The sequence below is a fragment of the Ptychodera flava genome, chromosome 7 (genome assembly GCF_041260155.1).
Source record: "Ptychodera flava strain L36383 chromosome 7, AS_Pfla_20210202, whole genome shotgun sequence".
Lineage (NCBI taxonomy): Eukaryota > Metazoa > Hemichordata > Enteropneusta > Ptychoderidae > Ptychodera > Ptychodera flava.
In genome coordinates, this window is record NC_091934.1 from 14,711,557 (window position 1) to 14,735,875 (window position 24,319).

At 37.9% G+C, this 24,319-nt stretch overlaps 3 protein-coding genes across 4 annotated transcripts in view; 2 read left to right on the plus strand and 1 right to left on the minus strand.

The window, feature by feature from the left end:
* The window catches only part of LOC139136838 (serine/threonine-protein kinase mTOR-like), a 148,656-nt gene that overhangs the window by 105,942 nt on the left and 18,395 nt on the right, over nucleotides 1-24,319 (plus strand). The window lies entirely within an intron of this gene.
* Nucleotides 166-10,881, plus strand: LOC139136841 (serine/threonine-protein kinase pdik1l-B-like). Of its 2 annotated transcripts, none has more exons than XM_070704676.1 (2): nucleotides 166-592; nucleotides 5,141-10,881. In XM_070704676.1, exons 1-2 carry the CDS (start codon nucleotides 522-524, stop codon nucleotides 6,645-6,647), a joined length of 1,578 nt encoding a protein of 525 aa, XP_070560777.1. In that variant the 5' UTR covers nucleotides 166-521; the 3' UTR covers nucleotides 6,648-10,881. The 2 variants fall into 2 exon arrangements, with proteins under 2 accessions (XP_070560777.1, XP_070560776.1); XM_070704675.1 differs by lacking the exon at nucleotides 166-592 and adding an exon at nucleotides 4,335-4,577.
* LOC139136839 (insulin-like growth factor-binding protein complex acid labile subunit) lies at nucleotides 13,961-22,752 on the minus strand. The gene is made up of 2 exons (XM_070704672.1): nucleotides 22,653-22,752; nucleotides 13,961-17,034 (listed from the first exon to the last, which is right to left on the minus strand). Exon 2 carries the CDS (start codon nucleotides 17,007-17,009, stop codon nucleotides 14,040-14,042), a length of 2,970 nt encoding a protein of 989 aa, XP_070560773.1. The 5' UTR covers nucleotides 17,010-17,034; nucleotides 22,653-22,752; the 3' UTR covers nucleotides 13,961-14,039.

Genomic DNA, 24,319 nt, shown 5'->3' on the forward strand with positions numbered 1-24,319 from the left:
CTATCAACAGCTGAGAGCTGCTTGATGCTTGATATGAGACAGGTTGGAAGGTTGCCAAATGACCTTTGACACAGGCACAAAGCTATTGTGGTCACCTTCAGTCAGTAAACAATAGGGTATTCCCCTATTGAGTGCCTCAGAGAATAACAGTCAGTGGTCATTGCGTGTTGCAACACGTAATTGTAGGTTGGCGGCCCCTGCGTACAAATAAAAAAAAGCATTGCATCGGGGAAAACAATTGGGTAAATGAGGATTGCATAGAGCTGCATTTTAATGGTGTCAAAATAGCCCAAGTTTCTTGTCAAAATTTCTACGCTGGTCCTCAGTGTTGGTTACCAGGTGCAACTTGCCCACATAAACACTGTGGAGTGAGTCATTTTACCGCTGGATGTGTTTTTAAAAAGCATGACTGTACACGGATAGAGTACATTGTGTTTTCAACAGGTGTATCAACTGACACCACAGATTTTTTGGGGCCACGCTGTGACAACACTGCTCCTCGGGAAGAGCTCCCAGTCAATATGCGGGATCTTATGCCTTCCTTGCCACCGGAATTTGAGAAATTACACCAGTCGGATATCATGGCCTTAAAGTAAGTATGATGTATATTTTTATATTCTCTGTGTTTGTTCTGTGGCGTGTTCTGAACACACTTTACATGTTGACCGCTGTGGTATGTCAGACACATAAGCATGGGCAAACGTTCTTTGACCTGTCGTAAAGCTCATTTGGCCACGGTCCCTCTATAGAGGTACCGTTTTCTGTTGTTCCCAGTGAATGTTGGTGAAGTTGAAGATACTTCTGGAAAAAAAAAATAATTTGAAAAAATACAGAGTGGTAAGAAATACTACAAAATGTAAATAGCTAGCATAAGCTATTGATTTTTTTGTGTCTTGTAGTAGCACTAACTTTCTTGGGCAAATCTTTCAATCTGATTGTTTGAACTGATTTGACTGAAGAAATGATGACGAAGGGAGATGTGAGACGTTCAGAATAACTGCATTGTTGCATTTCAAAGAGTAACGCTGAAAGCAGGAAGGAAAAAAAACAATATTTGTTGTGAAGCCATGGTGTTGTGTCGGTGTAGTGCAGGCGGGGCAATATGTTTAATGTGTAAATGATTAGATCATCATGGTTGGGTGATTGCCAAATCTTGATTGCCGGTTTGAAATGTATGAACCACATGGCAAGGGTTTAAAATGGATTTTTTGTAGGTTAGACATTGGGATTCCATCAGCCAGCAGTTTGTCATATTCTTGGTCAAGTTGATCTGTATTTTGTAGCTCAGTCACAGTCATTGTCAGATGCCTTCCTTGCCCTGAAATAAATACAAATGGCATGTATCATAAACAAGAAAAATAATCCTCAAAACATTTTTGATAGTTTATGGGTATGAGATGTGTTCTGTACTGCCAGTAGGAAGGATATCATTGGGATACCAGTCAATGGAAAAGATGAATTTTGGTCGAATAACATCTATTCTTTAAAAATTTTCATTGCAGCTATGCTCCTGGTGAAAGCTAGGTGACCATCTTGGTATTAAAAAGGCTGTTTGCAATTATGCAATAATTTTATGTTACATAGCAGATAAATAGAGGTGAAATTTCCTCCAGTAAATTGTGAGCCAAATTTCCATCATGCGTGATGCTGAATAAAAAATTAAAATATGTGGAAAGAGGCTACATACAATTATTGTTATGACATAATTTGAAGTTTACCAGATAGACTTTGAATATGATAGCAAGGAAAATATGGCAGTCTCCCTTTATAAAGTAATCAAAAAATCAGAATGGTAAAATAGTCTCTTTTTTTGACTAAATGATTCAATCTAAAATTTGTAGTGATAACACATACTGTACTCTATTAACCCTTTGAGACCCAAAGTCACTTTTCGTTGCCTTTATAAAATATACCCCAGTCAATTTTTTTCAGATTTCTGCCAAAATTTTGATAAAAAGATTTTAGCCAATGAAATAGGATGTGCATTTGGTGTAAAGGACCAAAAATTTGCAGAAAAATTCATAAAAATTGATAAAATTTTGCACTAAAACTTTGGCGGGAAAAAATTACAGCACTAAAAGGGTTAATGTGCAATATAAATGTTATTATTGACAAGTGCGTGATCTTAGTCCAGACAAGAATTCATGTTCTAACAACAGCTACAAATTGTACACAGTGCCTGGTGTTAGCTAGGCAAATTCTCCATATATGAGCACACTTCTTTGGCAAGAAGAAAAACAGCGTAAACTTGTTTCATGGAGCAATAGTAATGCAAGTAATGTTTTCAAAAGTTACAGTTGTTTGCCCTTTTCATGATCTAATATCAATAACAATGAAACTCTTCACTCTGAGATTTTCTCAAACTAAGCTATACCAAATCTAGAAATCACTACCCTGTCCTCATACCTTGGCAAAAAAAAATTGAAATAGTTGTCCCTAAAATATTTCTAGAAGTGACGGTTTTGTAAAAGGTCATGTTAATTCAAATTAAAACACCTAGATACTAGAGTACCATAAAGCAAAGGTAACATGCAGCTTTTAAAGAAAATAAAAGGTGGGATGTTCAGAATTGGTGATCTCAGTTCTGATTCATGTGTGGTAAAAAACGGAAAACACCCTTGGTTTTGTGTAGAGCTTTGTGAAGTACCACCCATTACATAACTCTGTAACCAACCAAGCATTACCAGTTGTGTTAGACGTGCCCCTTAATCGAAAATCTATCCTACAGGTGAAATGTAATCCATGAAAAGTTTTAGTTTCGACACAAACTATTAAAACTGTATAAGTCTTTTTCGTGGATTATCTTTTGAACCTCATCACTCTCAAAAAAAAAACGAGTCGATACATAAAAGTGGTAAAATCTATCATCATGTCAAAAGAAATTACTCATCTGCTTACAAAATTCAATTTCTCAATTATTTTTACAAATTTGGACTGAAGGTATAGCAGCACACATATGCCAACTTTAGACATTTTCATTGTGAACATGATCCGAGTCCCCCCTACAGGATATAAATAAGCAACATTGATACCACATTGATGTGTTGCCAGGTAATTCTCAAGTTTGGCTTTTGTTGAACTCAATTAACGCTGATAATTATACAGTTTACATGTAGTGAACCTGAAATTTAGACGGAACCTTCCAGTGTAGCTTGTATCTGTGTATTAGTGTTACGTGTATCTGCTACCATAAACATTCATGATTTTGAGTTTCCTATTGTCGTGACTCAACTGAATATTTTTTTAAATTTTGACACTTTGCCAAGAATCAGGGGTTAAACTCCTCAAGAAGTCTGTAGGCACCAAGACCAGACTCCTATTGTGTAACAAATTGTAGTTCCCTTTGGTAATACTTTTCAAGTTAATGCTGTCTGAAAGTTCATCATTTTACGGATAGTAACACTCAGTTCAAGATCGAATATGGTTTTACAGTTTCTGCCATACACAGTTTCAATTTGAATCTCAGGCAAAGCCAAGTTTGATGGCTGGTGAAATGGTCAACACAATAGTCGTTGAGGGAACCCCTTTTTGGCCGCAGGCCAAAACAAAGTTGAACAAAGGTTGTAGAACCACAAAAGCCGCTCCCGACACAACAACACGATATTTTGTGCACAATTTCATTTGTTTTCTTGTAGAAAGGAAAAAATATGAGTGACAGGCTCTAAAATTCATTAGTTGTAATAGAATGGAATTAAATTTGTTTTACCTGTTGTACTCAAAAACTACCGGTAGACATGAGCCCCACTCCACCCCTCCCACCCTAATCTATATTATTGAATCGTGAATTCGTGAAAAGCTGAAAGAAGCAAAATTGACAAATACTGTTAAACATAAAATAAAGGAATATGTTTTGCAAAAATTGCATGCCAAGATTATTGCTTATCAAATTTATATTAATCACAAAGTCAATAAAGAAAAATCCCATCGGTACAATACAGCGATGATATAAGTAATAGATTCATATTGACAGAAAGGAGTGTTTTTGATTCAATGCTCTTAAAAATTGCTGTATAAACACAAGATATATATATGCTATTGAGTGTCTAAATACCAAATTACATGTATAAAACCTTGAACGTTATTACCAGGAACAATAATCATGTGACTTTTAAAAGTAAGATATTTATCTAAAATTCATCATTTAAAAACTGTTCTGCCAAAACGGTCAAATTACTATCAAATCAGACACCAAAAGTAAAGTGGCAATGCAAAAATATCACAAAACAGAAAAAAAACGAAAGATGAGGAAGAAGAACAAGTGTTTTGTTGTGGGTGGCTGCTTATGAAAATGTGAAAGGGCCTTTGTAATATAAATAGTGGTGACAGCATGCCGTGAGTTCGTAAAAGGTCCAAGTGATCAGGTAAAAGGCTATACTCACCAGTAACAATGACTGGGCCGTATGAGGGGGAGATAACTGTGCTGCCGTGCTCCGAAGTGACTCCAGACGCCGTATTACTTGTTGGCTGTTTAGTTCAGTTGTGGCAACCATGAAGCAAGTTGCTAGCATGAGTTAACTGGGAAACAATTTTTTTGTCTTTGTGATCAGCCAGGGGTCCTTGCAGTCTGCTGTAACTATGTAAGTACAGGGCTTTCAACTTTCCCCGCACTCTTATTTGTTTTTTTTTTACACCCTGATGAAAGCCGCTGTGGTCGATCGTCCCCTTGGTCGCAACATCTTCAATACCACGGCTAATCAATAGTCATTAGCACTCATCAATTTCACGGCCTAACTCGTAAAACAAAATTTTGCAAACTTGGTCTTTCCTTGACAGAAACAAGTAATTGTTTAGTCATACATTTTAAAAGCCCTGCTTTGAGTAAGAATATCATAATCAATAATTGAAAGAAGGACCATATTAGCAGAGAAATTTTAAAATTCCATGTCTGTTTAGATTTGTATTTACGAAAACATTAGGTAAACATTCATTTTATGTACATTACTCAACTTCTGCAGGTTGTATCCATTTATTTCGCATGATACCTGGCAGGTTGCCAGCTTTGTTCAGTTCATTTGCCCTGCCGGTTCCAGCACACAGAAGTCATTTGAGACTTTTTGTGGAGGTGAGCTGAAAGCGCGACGTCTCTTTAAATCACGTATCAGGCTCTCTAACAAATAAATTTCTGTGCTTGTTCTCACAGCCTAAAGACAACAGCCAGTGCCAGGTCAAAGGAGACACGGGTTGCCGTCAACATGGCAAAGTATAACAAGATTGGGAAAATACGCCGAGGTGCCTTTGGTGAAATTTCTTTGCTGAAAAATCGTGAGACCGGTGAGGTGTTTGCTGGCAAGAAATTAAAGTGTGACGGACCTTCCAAAGTCAGTGATGCAATGAATGAACTGTTTGCTCTCGCTAAACTGGACCACAGCAACATTGTACGGATTGCTGGAGTTCACACAACCTTTGTACATGACATTCTGAATATATGGCTGGTTATGGAGTACTGCCCACATGGAACACTGAACGAGTTCATGCTGAAGGGAGATCGGTTGAAAAGCAACGCCCTCAAACGTGACATGATGAAGCAGCTTGCGGATGCGGTCAGTTTCTTGCATGAAAAACGAATTGTCCATCGGGACCTGAAACCAGAGAATATCCTCATAACAATGAGAGGCGGGCAACCGCAAGCTAAAGTGGCCGATTTTGGACTGGCAAAAGTTTGTGAATCGCTTGTCGGGCGTAATGTGATGACGACTTTCTGTGGCACAGAGTTTTTTATGGCCCCTGAAGTTTTTGGACACAGTTACACAGAGAAAGCTGATGTCTTTTCCCTTGGAGTCATATTCTTTGCGCTGATTGAACGATCTACGTGGGAGGGACATCTCGTATACTTCTTCCGCAGCCGCGGCCGGATCATGTCCGTAGGAAGAGCCCTCAGGGAAAATCCAATGATTGAATGCCATCTAAAGGAATGGTTCCCAATCAGCCGTCAGCTCAAACATGCCATCTCGCTTATGTTGGCGTATGACGAATCAGACCGACCTTCAATGCAATCAATTTTCCGTATGTTGCGTCGGGAGGCACTAGTGATCGAAAAGAGATCGGCCAGTCCCATGTTACAGAGGAAAATTGCGCGACTTCATCTCCCGAGCGCTTCAGAATCTGAGTCTGATTCAATCTCACGGAAGTTTCCTCATCCGCCACTCAGCAGTCCAAGGGCAGAAGTAAAGAACACACCAGTCAAATTACCGAAGATTGACAAACTGGGAGTCGTTGTTGACTCAAAATATGTATTCAAAGAAAAACTTGAACCTTGGAAGGTGAAGATCACCAGACCCCCAAGCTATTTACTAACACCAAGACCACCACCCCCAAGAGCCGCAAGAAATGTTGAAAATGTTGAGTTAGGGCGCCCTCACACAGCCTCCAGAGTTCCACGCCCTCCAGCGCAACCCAAATTGAAGAACAGGCTGGCCAAAATGACACGGCCTCACTCTGCTTATACCAACCGCTATCCCCAGCCACCAAAGTTACCCAAGCCAAACACCAAAACAAACTCTCCCAAAGTGCGGAGACCACTGACAGCTGCTAAAGTTCCGCACCCGCCCAAAGAGCCGCGGAAAGACGACAGAATTACCAGATTGCTGCGGCCCCGCACTGGCAGCCTCGTACGGATAAATCAGTACAAACCGGCATGGAAGCCATGAGGCCAATGACACTTCTCAAACTCGGAATCTCTTCATTGACCAGAAGCAAGATTCTTTAGTTCACTTGCTTCTTAATATTTATTGAAAATTGTTTTCGATAGATTTTTTTTTCATTTAATCGTACCATAATTGTTTTAAAGATTTTAATATATAAGTAAGTTTTATGATGCCATGGTTTAGAAAATGGCACATAGCAATGATTTATTTACAAAACATTTCCACAGTCTTTGTTTCTGCAGTTCTCCTTTCTTTGTGTTCTGATGTATTTTTAACACTCGGGAAGCACATAAACTCACAGTGTGTGTGTGAATATCACATTTAAAGCCATGCAGACCCTCAATACAATTACAAAATAGCAAGTTTCTAAGAGGGCTTCCCAGTTCAAATGCTCACCATTCTGTGTTGTTCCATTGTCCCCAAGGGTTCATGGGTTCTCTTCAAACAGCTACAGACATGAAATATCGGTCTTGCAAACAAGAAACCGAGGTAATTGCTGCCAATTTCAATCATTAGGGTTTTGTTAGAGGAGAAAAGCTCATTCACTGGTTTTACAGTCGTGCCACCTATTTTATGTTATGAATCTTGTTGTAACAACGTCTTGGCATCCTTCCCGATATCTCTACCGTGTCATCTTTAGTCTTTCTCAGTGTCCATTCACTGCAAATTACAACATGAAATGCGACAAGTTGTGTGCATTTAAATCCCCAAGGTGTCTGTCATTGGAAGAATGCTTAGTTTTCTAAAGGGTTTTGGGACACATTTATGAACTTCTGAAGAAACTCAGGTTCATTCGGTAGAAATGGAAAAATAATTTTTTTTTAGAATCAACATGGTGAATGGCAGCCATTTTTATTGTCAAATGTTTGTAAATTTGATGAATTTGCTCATCTGAAAGAACTAAGTTAGCAACAGACCCACGATTTTATTTTTGGATAATGACAGAAAATTGTTTGGAGTTCGCCAGAGCAGAATATGGACAAAACTTTAAAAGTTTAATTTTTTATGCTCATATGCTTCATGCAATGGTAATATGAGAGGTGTTACTACTGTGTGTTTGTGATAGGCTGAAATGCTTTTTAGCATGAACAGTACTCAACAACAGTCTAGGCCAGTGCAAGTGTTGGTCTTGCCTTTCATAATGTGATTATTACAGTTGATGACATTGTTGCACTCTTTCACAGGGGATTTGGGCTTTAATCTATGTTGATTGCATTGTTGTAGTATTAACCAATGAGACTGACCAATGGTCAGATGAATCATTGAATCACACCTGGATGACAGATGTTCTAAAATTTGACTATTTTGACCAATAGAATGTGAAAAAAAATTGAAGAAAGGTATACCTGAACGAGAGTTTCGAGTTTATACATTATTTCAAAATTTTCCTTTTGGTTAAACCCAACATGTGTTCACAACATGTCACGTCCTTTTTCATAACTGATAAAATTTGATTCACAGGTCTGTGTATACGCTCAGCACTGTGAAATAATTACTTGAGGGCAAATACATGTGCTACATAGCAGCCGGATGTGCAAACACTTGTCACTGCTTGGCAATATTGATTAGCAGTCATCCCTATGACATGTTCCCCATTGGTGTTCATTCATTCATGATATAGTAGATGCTGGAGGTTATGTACCCACAGAGGGAAGAGGTCATAGCTGACCTCTAAGGCTGATTTACTGACTGGGCGTGAGTCCAGCCCTGAAAACCGGGGACAGGAGAATTGTGAAAACATGTGCTGGCCAGGTGTACACAACTGAAACCACCCTCTACCACCGCCTAGCGTAGTGCTCTCCATGCTTTTGCATGTGGTCAATGTATCACTTCACTCCTGCCTGCTGTATCTTTTCATAAATGCTAACAAGTGTCTGGCCAATTTTCCTATGTATGGACTGTTTGCAAAACTTTGCCGTCAAAATTTTATTGGTGGAAAACACCGGTTGTGAGAGGTATATAACTTTCATTTAAGTGCACATTAAAATCCCAAGGAGGTATTTTTATAACAAAGGTATATATACATGTTACCCTAAAGATCCTGCAGTGATTCTGTCGAACAAAAAGAGGAACAATAGGAATATTCTATTCTCTTCAGATCCTGGAGGTGATTCAGCCCATTTTGTGTCTCCTGTGTTGATGTTAAAATGCAGTTTTATTTACGGTTTGCTTTCGGCAAGGTGGGGGCTTGCTGTGTGGGCATGCCTTACTCTAAGAAAACAATACTGTCATTTTATCTCAGGCATTCATAGGGAATTTGATGTTACATTGACAAGGTGAAAAAAAAGTGACCATGGGAGAGGTCATAAAATATGCCATGTGAAATGTTTTGTTTTCAGTTTAGAGAAGCATTTGGTACCAGGGGTCAGAAAGAGTTGAAATGGCTAGGCTGCTGTGAGTGGCTACAAAAGGACTTTGACCTACATCTGTTTAAAATTACTGCACTTAAAGGTTTTATTGATACATGTAATTTATCCATATGAATGTCCTTGTGAAGATTCTTCAAGGAAATCAACACATCGGTTCTGACCTCCGTGGCTCTGGTCCAAGTTTGTTTTGAAGTTGAAGTTTCATAAATCTAAATATTGATTCAGTGACCTTATCATTAATGGGGTTTTAATTGATTGCTGACAGTACCTTGAACTAAACTGCACCTTGCATCTCTGGTCACCTTGGAAAACAAACAAACAAACAAACAAAAGAGCAATTTTTATGAGTTATTTACCTGTATTTATAATGCTCTTAGTCATCGCTAAATGCAGAGTATTGAGTCATTTCACATAATGACATTTAAAAAGGTGACATCGACCATGATTTCTACGATCAACCCTCTGTAGTTTGTTGATATATTAGGAAAAGAGTCCCATGTTTCTTATTGTTAATTCTTTCTTCACACACACACACACACAAACACACACACACACACACACACACACACATACACACTATCTCTAAATCAAACTGTGGAATAGTCAATTCTATCCTGCCTAGTATGGAATCTATGTAATCCACTCAGGTTGAAGACTTCAAGAGCAATGCTGTGTGGTGGCTTGTTTTGAATCACTTGAGTCCACATAGAAGCCAATGTTTCATTGGTTAGTAAAAAATGCAATTCTGTAAGAATAAGTAACCACCAGCCAATCAGCAACTGCAGTACATGCTGTCAATGATCAATATTTAACTTCTTGAGTTGTAAAAGCCATTTCATTTATAAGTATTAATGTTTTGAATATTTTTTCATTTTTCTTTGTGAATAGTAAGTTTTTTGTGATCAATCCCAATATTTACAAACTCAAAAATGAGTTGTGCATACCGCACATATCAAAACTTGTCCAATTTTATGTAATAATTATAACAAATACCAAATTTGAATATAATTTAAGTCCTACTGTACATAGTGTAAATAGCATATTGAGCTAATGAAAATAACCATAAATTTTCAATATGAATGTCATTGTAAAGAGACGTTTAATAGTAAAATATGATTTCAATTTTTTGTACATATTTCCCAAACAACATTGATCAAGACCAATGGAATAGTTCAGGATTTAATATTTAAAGACAATACCTTGTACATAGTGAATTTATGTACTTGTTAGTTTGCTTGTAGAAGCCAAAGCACCCAAAGTGAAATGCAGTATTTGTTTAAATAGCTTTATTTTTACAGAAAACATTAAAAGAAGTATTTGAAAAATTATTTTTCTGTAGAAAAGGTTCCTTAATTAAAAAGTTTTATCATATGAATTTATCACGCATGGTAGATTGACTCTATCCATCCCATAATATATTTGATCTTTGCGCAGTTCACAAAATACTCAATGGGGCAACACAGTACCAATAGTTTCTGAAGGTTTCCCGTGATTGAATTTTGAGATTTTCTCTCATTTGTTTATGGTTCTGCATGTTTTTTTCAAAAATTTTTGTTTCTTTAGTATCTCTAAGTTTGGAGGTTATTACAATTGATAATATTTATTGTACTACTTTTAATCAGAGTAATAACATTTTTCAAGATTTTTTGACTTCCTGTATCGATGTATGAATTTAGAAACTCGAGGGGGATTATATTTTATTTTACGATGTCGGGTTTTGAAGTAACAAGTTCTTTTAAGTGTAAATTGTCTGGAAGTATCTTTTGAAAGAGGTAATGAATGGGGCAATACCTGTTGGCACATAATTTTGTTTATGTCTTGTTATTTCCTATACTTTAGAAAGTAATAAATAAGGTGTAGAAACTAAATTTTTTTCTGTGGTTTCGTGTGAAGTTTATGCCAATCTTACGCCAACTAAATGGTATTCCTTAGTCACTATCATTCCCATAATGTGTAGACTCCAAACACTATTTTACCTCTTGTCTACCCTCTGTACATCCCTCTCACACCCAAAACTACCATCTCGCCTCACACTTTTGGTTTGGGACACAATTACTTACCGTTTACTCACATGCCAGATTAGAAAGAATGTCCACTCATTCATGATGTCAGCCCAGTAGATGATGATTTCACCGACATTCTGAATATCCTTGCCACAGAGCCAGTATCATGGTAGTTAACTGCTGGCAGCTCAGGATACATGTTGACAACAGTGGACCCGGGAGGAGATAGCTGTCAAGTGCTACTAAGTTAAGGTGTCCTTTTTCAGAATTTCCCAGATTTTACTATGCTGAAATAGACCGTTTCAATTGATTACTTTAAGCATAGGAACTACAGCCTTACATAAGGTCCACCATATTGTATGCTTGTTCCAACTATTTTACTTATAAGCCCCACTATACGGTACATCATTTTTGTCTAAATGCAGGCTGGAATTTGTACATCGCAGTGCAACAATTTAACACTTTGCAGTGTATTTTGTTTCAGACTGTCAGGACATGAATCATACTCGGTGTTGTCAAAAACAATCATGATAGTTATTTAGCTCTTTTAGGTGTATTAATTGAAGATTTCTCATCAACAATGTAAAGTGGTCTCAAGCTAAATGGTCAAATTGAAATTAACTGGTCTTGTATTTGAGAGGCCTCACTTGGGGTACTCATTCACCAATCAGCATTTAGCAAACATCACATCACCCAAGGTGAAAAACCAGCTCTTTAACACCATAATTTCTTATAACTTGAAATTTTATTGCAGTAAAAGAAAATGTTTTGAACTTGTGCAGTCTTAGCTTAATATAATCTGTATGCAAAAAATACAATCGATATAGAACTTACCCAGTATTCAGTGATATTTACAGTTTGTGTAATGTATGGAAAAAATCTACACAGTGTGGAACCATATGTGTTGTTAAGATGAATTTTAAGAGTAAAAAATAATTACTTGTCAATAGTTGCAATACTTGACATACATCAAAGGCATATGGATATGCATATCAAATTATTGTGTCATATTGAAATAAGAAAAGGTAGATAGCACCTGTACACCAAAACTGATCTCACAAAAAGTCAATATTTACCTGTTGTGCTTTTTTAAGATAGTTTGTGCCTCAAGCATGAAAGACGTAAAATTTTGCTCAAACTTTCTGAAAGCAAACTTTCAACCATTCTCTTTCATTATCAAGGATAAAATTCTTGGTTCAGTATGCAAAATTTGTTTCCAGAGATACAAACTACCCGATATTAACCGATATTTTAAATTCAAAATGGCTGCCACCCATGTATCAATTCTATGGGTTAAATGAAATTCTGGATTTTCACAAAACTAAGCCACTTTACCAGTGGTAGGCCAAAAGAATATGTAAAAGTTTCAGTGTCCAAATATCTGTCACTGAGGCAAATCTACCTTAAATGCTTCAGGAAAAAATTGTGCGCTTGACAACTTACATGTACTGTACTTAAATTTCCTTGGAAGTATTTTTTAATAAGTGAAATACCTGAATCATGGTCGGTTCAGAAAGTGTCAAGGTGGCATAATGCTGATCAGTGGAATTCTGATATTGTGAACAGTGACCTATGGTGTGTACACTGGTATACAGATGAAATTCCACTGATATATTTGTTTCTTACAGTTCTTTACGCTTAAATGTACACACATGCATTTGATGTCTGCACGTATCAAATATCCTAATCTATATATTGGAACCCGTATGTGATAGTGTTGGTTTTGATTTTTCCTCACCTTGAACAGAATTAGAATAATTGCTGATACGGTATTACTAGCAGAGTGATGATAACTGAAATGGTATTATGGGTAAAACTGACAAATTCACAAACTGACTTGGTGTATTGAATTTCAAAAAGATTTACATTATGTGTGCGATATATCTACATACATATACAAGACATCTAAGCTATACATATACCAGGTACAAGTTACCTGAACAATGCCCATCATATGTACATGGCACAACAAGAGTTCTATTCACATCAACATGAGTTAATACCACACAGCATTATGAAAGCACAGGGAGTTCACCTGTGTAAGAATGACAGTGGTACATTTATATCCAAAGTGCGTACAATATGTGTATACCCAACCCATGGTATATCTACGCAATAACGCACATCCAGCAACGGTATACCACAAGATTTTGACCAGTTCACGACATACATGTATGACTATGAGCGATAGTGAGTGCATATATGAATTGAACTGGCCAAAAGCAAGTGGTGTGATGTATTGCTATTATATCATAACAGTATATTGAAATTCTGGCATAAAACATCAAAGAAAGATTTTTGCTCTTGCCGAGAGTTCACGCGTGTGCCAACGTGTCCGTGGTATACCGCGAATATACCACAGTTGTTTTCACGTCTCGACCAATCAGACCACTGCATTTGCACCATCAATATACTGGTATGATATAATTTGGCACAATACGTACAAAGGTACAGTGTTCAAGAAAATAGTCAGGGTGAAATGACCTTGTTTGAGTTATGGCCGCCATAAGCTTTCATTAAGCCTTCCACTTACAAAACAATAAAATGTAATGATGTCCCAGTTTGTCTTTGTTTAGTTTAGTACCCTTGGTTCTAGTTCAGAGAATCTTCTGACCGGTTATTGTACACACAAATATCCTTAACTTTTTCTATCAGTCAATACCACAAATAATAGTGACTAATGCAAGTGATTTTGCCAAGAAAGCAAGTTATATGAGATGGATCTCCCAAAGTAGTGTTGCAGATCAATGTTTTCCTGGGGGTGTTTTCTATTGATTTTGATAAAACGAACCCCCTAGGACAGGCACATTTGCTCCAAAAGCAATATTTAGGCTCACTTTCGAATTTAATGAACATAGCCGACTGGTTCTGTCTCAGGCCTCTCAGCTAGGCGACTGATGCCGTATGTTGTGGGTTCGAATCCGATTGAAAACTATCCGTATACATAACTGCACACAAAGTGTGAGAGCAGTTTTCACTGTATGATAGTGACAGTACTTGATCTCTCAGACTTTTGAACTTGCTCAGTGTATCTGAGTGATGTGGTTTACATGACTGCCCTCACTGATATGCTGCTTCAGAGTCTCCCAGAACACTTTCTTCCGCCGTTCATTACTTGTACACTCCCACCATTTATTCACTCTCTTTTGACACAGTGGGAAGCGCAAAATGCGCGGCCGTTTCTTGTCGGGTATTTTATCCAAGTTCACGAAGACCATGACATTCATGTGGTTATCAAACAACTTCTGGAAAGCGGTGTAAAGCTCCTGCATACACATGCCATTTGCTACAAAGCTTTCAGATACAACAAATAAAGTCTTTCTGCTGTTCTTGTATATGAGGTCAGCAATATATCTTGGTTTCCTGGTGCCTGGCTTCATGTCACGCTCCTTAAAGTGCACCCGTAGATGCAGAGTAGTTTCCAGATATGGAAGTAGATTTGTCGCTACCCATTCGTTATCCTCGTCACTGTTCGATATGTTCACATCATACTCATATGTGTGATCATCCACAAGGGGTTCATATTGTTGGCAATTGAATTTTAGCTTTGTGGTGAACCACAAGTACCGAATTTCATACCGGAAGATTCTTTCCAGGAGCACGCTGACTGTCACAAGGAAAATGAACAAAACAAGCATTATGGTGAAAATGATTGAGGGCTCACATAAGAGTGTGTTGTAGGGGTTGAAATCAGCAATAGTCTTACCACGCAACCTATCAGGAGTGTCGCAAGCATAGTCTTGAAACCAATAGGGCCTTTCATCAAAGTGATGAGAATTTGAGGTCAGGCTAATCATGGATTTCGCTTTGCTTGAAGTGAGAAACTCATCGGTAGACTTAAAGCTGCAGCTGCAATCGTACTTGTTCCCATTCAAATTAAGCTTTTTGAGTTTTGGCAGTTGCTCGAAGAACTTGCTGTCAATCGTGGTGATTGCATTCTGTTGAAGGTCTAAGGTTTCCAGGTTGTGCAGGCCATTGCATGGGATAGAGTCAAGAGATGCGATTGTGTTCAGACTCAAATCCAGATATGTCAAGTTGGTACAGTTGGCAAATATGTCAGGCGGTATTTTCTCTATGTGGTTACCTTTCAGTTTCAGAACCTTGAGCTTGGAGAGTTTGGTAAATATCTTCCATGGAAAATAATCTGGATCATAATGGATCATGAAGGAAATGAACAGCCTTTCCAGGTTTTGAAATGCTCTCCAATTCCGAGAAAAGTAGTTTTCCACACATTTGCAGTTGTCCACAAAGGATGCCTTGAAGTCCAGTTTCTTGAGTGGGCTGACATATCCCGGGCACTTCACAGACATGTCATCAAGAGGGAACACATATTTACTGTGCACCCATGCCTGGGAAATGTTCAAGAATGTCAAGTTCTTCATTTTGCAAAGTGGCAGATGAAACTGGTCCGACCAGGTATTCCCAAAGATATCCAACTCTTCCAGGCTGGGAAGATCATCAAAATTCTGTGGCAAGATTCGGATTTTTCCTTGATCTCCCAGGTTCAAAGTTCTTAAGTTCTTCAAACCTGTGAATGCCTTTTCTTGCCAGTAGGATATGACGTTCTCTGAAAGGTCTAGTGAAGTCAGGGGGAAGTTTGGTTGGACGTTGAATGTCTGTGGTATGATGGTCCACAAGTTGTTGTCCTTCAGTGATAGCTTTAACAGATTATAAAGTCCTGAAAATGCAGCAACCTCAATGTGCGTTATGAGATTATGAGATATATCTAAAACCTCTAGTGATGAGAAATCCACAAAAGTGTTGTTTTCAAGTTCAGATAGTTGATTTCTGCTGATGTCAAGTTCCTTTAGGAATGACCTGTTTACTGGCTCTGTTAAGAAGTCGACTATCAAAGATGATTGCACCATGGGGAAGAATGAGTTCAAACTGTTGTTTGAGGCTCTTAGAGTATGCACTTTTGAGCCTTTGTCTCCAACAGTAGTCATCCAAGCTCTTGTCGCTGTAAACAAGTCCACTTGCAGCAAACTAAGGTCAAGAGAGGAAAGGTTTGTGAAAACACTGAAGACTTCATAATGGAGGTACGAGGCATTATTTTCACGGAAGTCTAGTTTATTTAGAGGACTGCCAGCTATGCCAATGAATGAATCATTCCTCAGCACAGTTCCTCTGTTTTTGACAGATACTAGGTGTATATTTTCCAGGCGGCATTTCTGGAACTCCTCTCCGAATTTAATTTCATGAAGTGGGTTGAAACTAAAGCTGATGTCTACCAGTCGTGGCATGTAGTCGCACAACTGTTGTGGAATTTGTGTGAGGAGGTTGCCACTCAAGTCAAGGAATTCCAGCTTGCTGAGAGAATGGAAGATGACACTGTCTATAGTTTGCAGCCTGTTACCTTTTAGAGACAGCCTCTTGAGGTTTGGAACTTTTCCAAACACCTCACGCTGGATCAGAGATATGTTACAAAACTCCAAAGTCAGATTTTGCAGATTTTCTAAACCAAAGAGTAGATCATGAGAAAGTAATTCTGGCAGATAGCACATGCTCAATTGCAGTTCCTGCAGGTTTTTAAGTTCTTCAAAAGTCTTGTCAGGAAGTTCGTCAAGAGGGTTTTTCCTAATGTCAAGGATTTCCAAGTTGTGCATACCCCAAAAGACATCATTGTTCAGACTCTGTATTTCGTTATCTTGCAAGTGCAAGTGCTGCAGATAGGGCACTTTGGCAAATGCATGTGATGTCAACTGCTTAATCATGTTTGATTCCAACCACAACACTCTGAGTTGATGGAAGTTTTCCATTAGGTCCTGGTTCACCACAGTGATGTTGTTTCCGTTCAGCCACAGTGCCGTTATTGTGTTACGCTCTGCTGGAAGATGTTTCGGAATGCCAGTCAGGTTCTGTCGGCTGCAATCCAGCATTGTCTTGTCATAGAGGTGCTGATGGCAAGGTTGCGGCATATAATCACAGTAAACTGCTAGAGTCATTGCCACAATAACAATGATGATGACATGTTGTTGTTGACTTTCCATCATAACTCAAGATCGGCCTACCAAGAATCTGTGGAGAATAAACATACGGCGGTTAATATCAATAATACATAATGCATCTTGAGACAGAAAATTTTCAACTTTTTGTCCCACTTTATGTAAACAAATGCAACTGTGGGATTAGACAAGCAAATGTCACTAAATTAATGACTATTGTAAAAATGGCTTCCATACCTTGTATTGTTTATTCTATGGGGAAAAATTGACCTTTACCGATTTTTCACAAAAACAGGATGGTAAAAACTTCACTTGCTTTTCAGGTACAAAATGAGACAATGCTAGTAGCTCAGCAGAGAAGTATTGTTGTATCAATAAAAATTCAGTAAATCCTCAATCGGATTTGAAGTCACAACAATTGGCTTCTATTTACATATTTAAGGAAAGGTGTTTCAATAACTGAAAGAAGTTGCTTCACATTTTCTGACCACCATCACACCACATGCACACATGCAAACTGTTGCAGACTCAAGCCATGTTCCACAGTTTGAGATAGCTCAAACAGCATTTAGTAACTTTTTCTTATATTTCATGCTATTGTTACTTAGGCAAATATCTCCAGACAAATGTTTTCTTTTTACTTCATCGAATTTTAAAGTAACTTTTTAGCAACATCTGAGCCTATCTAATAGGGGGTATGTCGCGGCATTCAAAACTTCTTCTAAACAGCCAGTCCGATCTTTTTAATATTTTGAGCATAGCTCCCAAGGGATGACCGTCATCAGATTTGTTCAAATTGTTATAAAATATGTAAATTTGTATTTTTGAGGGTAATTTTGCTATTTTTGAGCAAAAGTCTTCTTTTCCTTAGCGGCTGATTTCACAGCTTTTATATTTGATAGAATTTGCCTAGGGATGACCTTATTCAGATTTGTTGAAATTGTAATGAAATATACACATTTGTATTTTTGAGGCAATTTTTGTCATTTTTTAGTCCCCGCCAAGTACATACAGCAGGGACTTAAAGATTAGATGATGTCCATCTGTCTGTGCATCTGTCACCAGCCTTTTCTTAGATACCTGTGAAGCAATGTTGTAACATTTAGACACCACTTGCTTTCACAAAACAATCAAATTTGGCCCCCTGAGGATCCACTTTTTTGGATATTTGGAGCTGAATCCTCTGAATCTGAATCCAAGCTTACCCTTGGTTTCTGGTTTTCAGACTTTTTTGTCTGAATCTGAATCCCAAATTACCTTTGTATCTTCCCAATGTGAATATGTAAAGACACTTAAATCATTTTTGATATTTCAAGAAATACTGACTCAAATCTGATGTAACTTGGTACAAATGATATAATTATAGGTGCTATGTTGAAAGTAATGCAGCAAATTCTAAACCCAGTTTGAAAGAACAAACCCTTTATGAAACAGACTAACATTTTATGAAATTCTATTGCTTAAATATATTCTATAGCTATCTATAGATATTCTGTAGATACTACAGAAGTTCTATAGAAGTTTATAGTGTTTTGGCACCATTTTTACCATATAGATTTCTGAAGAAAAACAAGGTTCCATAGAATTTCATAGAAGTCTATAGAACATTTTGTGAGGATAAATGTGATTGAAACTAGTAGACTGAGTGACTAATCATGTGACATCAGTGATTTTATTGTCAGCCAACAGTCTGCATGTATGTGTTGCAATGTACCGGATTTTTCTGAGAGTACGCCCATTCGAAAAACCGCCCATGGGCGGTTATTTGGGGGGTGGGCCGTTATTAAGAATTTTAAATTTCATCTCAACCTTTGTCTACGGCATTTCAACTTGACTCCCCTTGAAAAAAATTACCTACGCAAAGGTCAAAAAGTTTTATATAGCGTACAAAATAAAATAAGTTACACTTCTAAGATAATTACTTCGGCGATATATGTCCGTATCCCCCTATTTATGCTACTAAAATGCAGGTGGAATGATCCAGAAGAACGCAAAGTCAACGTTAGAGTTTGCCACACAATGCCGACAATGATTGACAGATGAAGCAGGAGCCAGGAATTTTCCATTCTGCACGATGGGGATCATGAAATAAATAAAATGACTATCATAAAAAATAACTCTGTTTCATTATTTTTTTATTTAATGTACATCATTATTTTTCACGTTTTTTTCGCTTTGATACAAAAATCTGATGATTTTCTTCGCGTAAATTTGTTGCATTCACAAACGTAACAGTAGTAGTAATCCCTAGTAGAAATGGTATGATCCACAATTGTTTACGATTATTGACCTCTTTGCGTGCAACGAATGTGAAACACTGTATCTATTTTCACAAGTTCGACTACTTTGATTAACTTGTCACACTTACAAACTAGCGGGGCTATTAGCTGTAGCGGAACACACAGCATCGTACGCAGGGCTAAAACTAGACTCTCCACAGTCGCTGTGCCTTGTTTTGTGGGCGCCCAAAGTGGGCCTGCATTCGAAGGCTACGCTGTGCAGCTTTGAACACGCGCTGCCAGACACAGCGACTGTCAGTTCTTGCAAGGACATGAATATTCATAAGGATGGTGACGTCAAAAGAAAAACCTATCTAACTGGGCTTAGTGAATATTATACCTGTAGCTAGTAGACCTATATACGCGGTATGTTTTTATTTCTTATTTTTTATCTTACTTTGCTATGGTATTTGTCATTTTTTTGATTAACGGATGTGTGGTGTTCTGTAAAGTACCCGGATCAGGCAGAAATCCGACCGGTCGCTTGCAAGAACGTCCAGACCCTGGGATTCGCGTTGCCTCTCTGAAGGGCGCGCGCGTGTTCCAACAGGGAAGAACGCTAATCGCAGGGTCTCTGCCAGACTAGGCTAAAACTAGCCTAAAACTAGGTCAACCTCAGAACACGTGCACACGTCAAAATCTGATCGATGATTTTCTTCGCTTAAATTTGAATGCGTTCGACAAACCATGGAGGCATATATAAAAAAAAAATGTCTATATAAAAATTTAAAAAGTTTTTTCCTTTTTTGTTATTGGCAAGTAAAATCTAGCGTAAAACTGTTGGTCGAGGATCCCTACAGTACGTCACTACAGTGACGTAGGCGGTGACCTCTCAACTTCTGAACACGAACCAAGAGATTACGGCCAGCATCCGCGCGCCACGAATAATCATAGATCCTAGGACTGAACTTTCCCCCACCCCCCAAGTAAAAGTTTGGTTTCAGTTTTGTGAGACTGGGAATGTCCATAAGACGAACGATGGTCATCGATATCACACGAAGAATCTCTCAGTTTGTATTAGAAGTTGAGAGGTCACCGCTACGTCACTGTAGTGACGTACTGCAGGGATCCTCGACCAACAGTTTTACGCTAGCAAAATGGCGGTCTCCGTGTAGTCATGTCGGGCAAACTTAGAAAAAAGGCGATATTTCAGTGAATTTTGAGCGGACTTCTGGTCTGGTTAGTCCCTAATAACCAAGCTGTCGATGAGTGTTGGCAATTTGTAATTTGGATGGAAAATATTTCGAATTATCGTCGAGCAAACTTCCGCAAAGGGTGCTTGCGGCGGAACATGGACGCTAGTCTATGGAATATCCCATAGCTGTGGTGGCGGGGTTAAAATCGTAAAAGTCAAAACCAGCCCGTAAAAGGCATGAATCCCGTCTGAAAACACCACAGCTATGGACCCACAGCTAAATGGGACCTTGTGTTGTCACGGTGTGCGTTGATTATCCATGCGTTATTTTTACCTGACTCGTAATTTATTTTTCCATGTGTGATTTTATTTTCCAAAGAGATGTGTATAATTATTATTGCAATTTGTGTTGATATACAAATAAAAGAAATCTTGATCGTATCTTGGGTTCAGTTTAGTTTTATGCGTGCGTGAATGAGTGCATGAGTGTCAGTTTATGTTATTGTATGATGCATCAGAAAATTGCAACATTGTGTCCTTTTTGTTGAAGATGGATCTGTTAGAATTTGTAGCGCACAATGACGAAAAAGAAAACAAAACTCTCGAGAAAAAAATGAGTGGATGTTTTGCAGCGTTCTACCGTCATTTATTTTTGGTTTTGTGATCAACAGTGATAAAATAACTCCTTTATTTTTTAGTTAATTGGCGGTAACTTTTACCGAATTACGGCCCTGGGCCGTTATTTAGCTACAGGTGTGAAGCAGACAATGTAGCCATTTTCTGTTTAACGGCCCTGGGCGTACTCTCAGAAAAATCCCGTAGTGGTCATGTCATGATAACATGCAACTGAAATATTGCATCAGACAGTTCACAGATATAAATAGTGTTGAAGAAGCAGGCAAATGCGGGTCATACAGAGGTCACACGAGTTTTACTATATGTGTGACATGCGACACTGTCCAGTGCAAACAAAGACTTGAAAAGGTGGTTGGTTGATGACATTGTCCATGTGAAACTGAAGCAGGGTTGAGCATAATGAGAATCATGACAGAAAAGAAGACTTTTGTTTGACAGGCCATATCTTATCACACATGATCTGTGATCACAGCATGTGCCAATAGGAAAGGATACCATAAAAACTTGAAAATTCTGTTTTTATTATAAAGGCTGGGTCCAGCGGTCTTCAGATGTTTTCCCTTAGTAAGTTGGTAAATGTAAAGATGAGTATACTGGTAGTTTAACCAAGGTCTCAGTCATTGTCAATATTGTCCCAATTGTAACAAAAGTAAAGTGACAGCTGACATGTTTATAATCTCGCTCAAGTTTTTCAGCACTCAAGGTTTATAATTAAATATGATGCTGAAAACTTCCAGCATCCAAGATTTCAGATTAGAATTTTAGAATTATTCCAACAGTAGAGCAGCATAATGATACAATGTACTTGTCAACCTGGGTCATAGTTCATCTTACCCCACCTACCCACCCATTGAAACAGACACACACACACCAACACACACTTCACCTGTTTTTCAAGGGGACTGCAATAACCGTTTTTAAATTGGGGTAGTCTGCTGTGACATCGTGACCAGTTTTTCTGGCACTTTTGTTTGAACTACAGTCAATAGATCATCATTCACGACTGAACATGACACATACAGGTCACAGAGAATTGAAGTCCGAGCCAGTCAACAGAACACTGAAAACAAGAAGTATATTTTCACCAAAATGTATCTACTTGTAGATATACCTGTACATTTCTATGAGTACACTTTTGAAAACTGTCACGACAACTGTTTACTTATCGGCCCTACGCTGAACAGACTTCCTTGTCCATCTTGCCAACTAGACCAATTTTCTTGGTCAGGTAGGATATTTTTGACCAAGAAAAATATGTGAAATGTTCCCATTTGAATATAGAAGTGCTTTCATATTGCAATGTCTTTAATAACTGAGGTATGACCTTAAAATATTTTCAGTTAAACTATGAGGCTTACGTAGAGCACAGTCTCTTCACTAAAAGTGGAAGGACAGTGTGTAGAGTGATTTTTGCACTGATCTGATAGGGCTGCTGTTGTACAAAATTCACATAATCAGTGAACAGGCATTAAAGCAAGTTTGCTCAAGTTCTATGATTGATGTACACTACTTTTATAGAGATAATTCACCTCAACATGTAACGTTGAGTCTGGAAACTTTTGTTGTGACAGCATGGGTAATGCACACCACATAAAAAATATCAAAAGTTTGCCAAAGGTACTATATGTGGTTAAAACTTACCCACTATAGCTTTCAAAAAGTGCAGCATTCAGGCCTTGCCCTGTCCAGAAACTAGCGAAAGAGTTGTGTCCCAAGTATGACTGCAAACCAGAACGTTTTTCTGTACTGCTATTAGTGGTAAAAATAGCCGGCCTTGTGATCAGTCATCTGACTACACAAACAGCTAGGTCACATTTTCGCAGAAATCCGTGGGTGGTTGAGCTCTTTTGAATTCCGCTGCAATTGCCTGGACGGCAGATATTTGCATGACAAAAGATTTAAGCCAGACAGTTGTCCTTAGATGCACTTGGAATCATAGTACTCCCACTCACTGTGAAGGTGCCATCATTCTTCTGGCAGGTTGAACAAACTTTGCAGTCAACCTATTTTTGAATTATGAGTCCATGGGTAGACATTACATTGCTTGGAGAATATTTTTTGAATTTTTTTATAAAAAGTTTTTTTATTGAATTTTGCAAGGCTGTAGTCTTGAGGACATACATCTCAGTGTATTTACCTGTATTACACAACTCAAACAGGAATGTTTTGTTAGTGTCTCTGTGTCTTTTCATCGCTTCAAATTTTAAAAAATCATGACAAGTTTTATGGTGCAGAATTGATGGCTTAAAGTAAAAAACTTCAACGTTGAATGTTGAGCGAATACAACATGCATCTGCAATAGCATTCATATGGATTTTTACACCACAGTCACATGAATATTATAAAAAAAAGCAGCAACACAGAAAATTTGTGTTTAACAATTTTCACTGTATATTTTGTTTCTATTTCAATCACTATGTTCAAGATACAATGGTCCTAGCCATGTAATTATCTATTTCAGTAACAAGTAAAAAGCAAAAATCAAACCAAATCTTTTGGCAAATAAACATCTTTTCCGATTGCTGCTCCTCGTTCTGTGTAATTGTCACCCTAGTATGTAACTATTGAAAATCACCCTCCCTCCTCATAATTATCCTACACCCACCTTCATTTCTGCATAAAGTGGTCCTACCCAGGCGGCCTATGTCATACTGAGAATGGATTTATAGACTTGGTGTGAGTTACACGCTGTAAGCCCCTGGTAATGTGTGCCAGACCAAAAACCAATGAAAGTGAAAGTAATGAAAAGTTCAATGAACCACAATAGTTTGAGTCGGGTTGTTTTTCACCCGGACATACACTGTACAAACACCGACCCAGACCTCTGAAAGTATATTCAGCGAACACAGTTACTAATGAAAGTGTTGGTTATATTTTTCCAAGACATACAATCTAGAAACGCTGGCTCTGACTTCAGAAAGCACAATTAGAGAACACCTCAACAGCTGAAAGATTCTCAAATACCACTTGATGTAATATTGACTGAAATATTAAAATACAAAACGGCTGCAGGTTCTTGCTACAAAGCATTCTGGTTTTTGTTTGGTCATTTTAAATGATACTGGTATACTGTTTGTCATCAATCATCTTATACAAACTTAAACTGTCATCCTTTTCCTCTTTAGATATTTTACTGTAGTTATGTTTCTTTCAGTTATGGAACATGATATTTTGTATCTAAATTCACGTCTTAATGTCTGTATTTATTCACAAAATACAAATTTGTGTTTAATCTTTTAGGGGGAAAATAGGTTTTGTCAACTTTACTTTTAATTAACAGTAGTGAAGAGTTTATCTTTGTCATTGAA

Bases quoted from the DNA above. Each gene is read 5' to 3' on its own strand.
- LOC139136841 (XM_070704676.1), top strand. From the start codon at position 522: ATGCGGGATCTTATGCCTTCCTTGCCACCGGAATTTGAGAAATTACAC. The intron at 593-5,140 runs GTAAGTATGATG...TTGTTCTCACAG, and splicing joins TCGGATATCATGGCCTTAAA to CCTAAAGACAACAGCCAGTG.
- LOC139136839 (XM_070704672.1), bottom strand. From the start codon at position 17,009: ATGATGGAAAGTCAACAACAACATGTCATCATCATTGTTATTGTGGCA.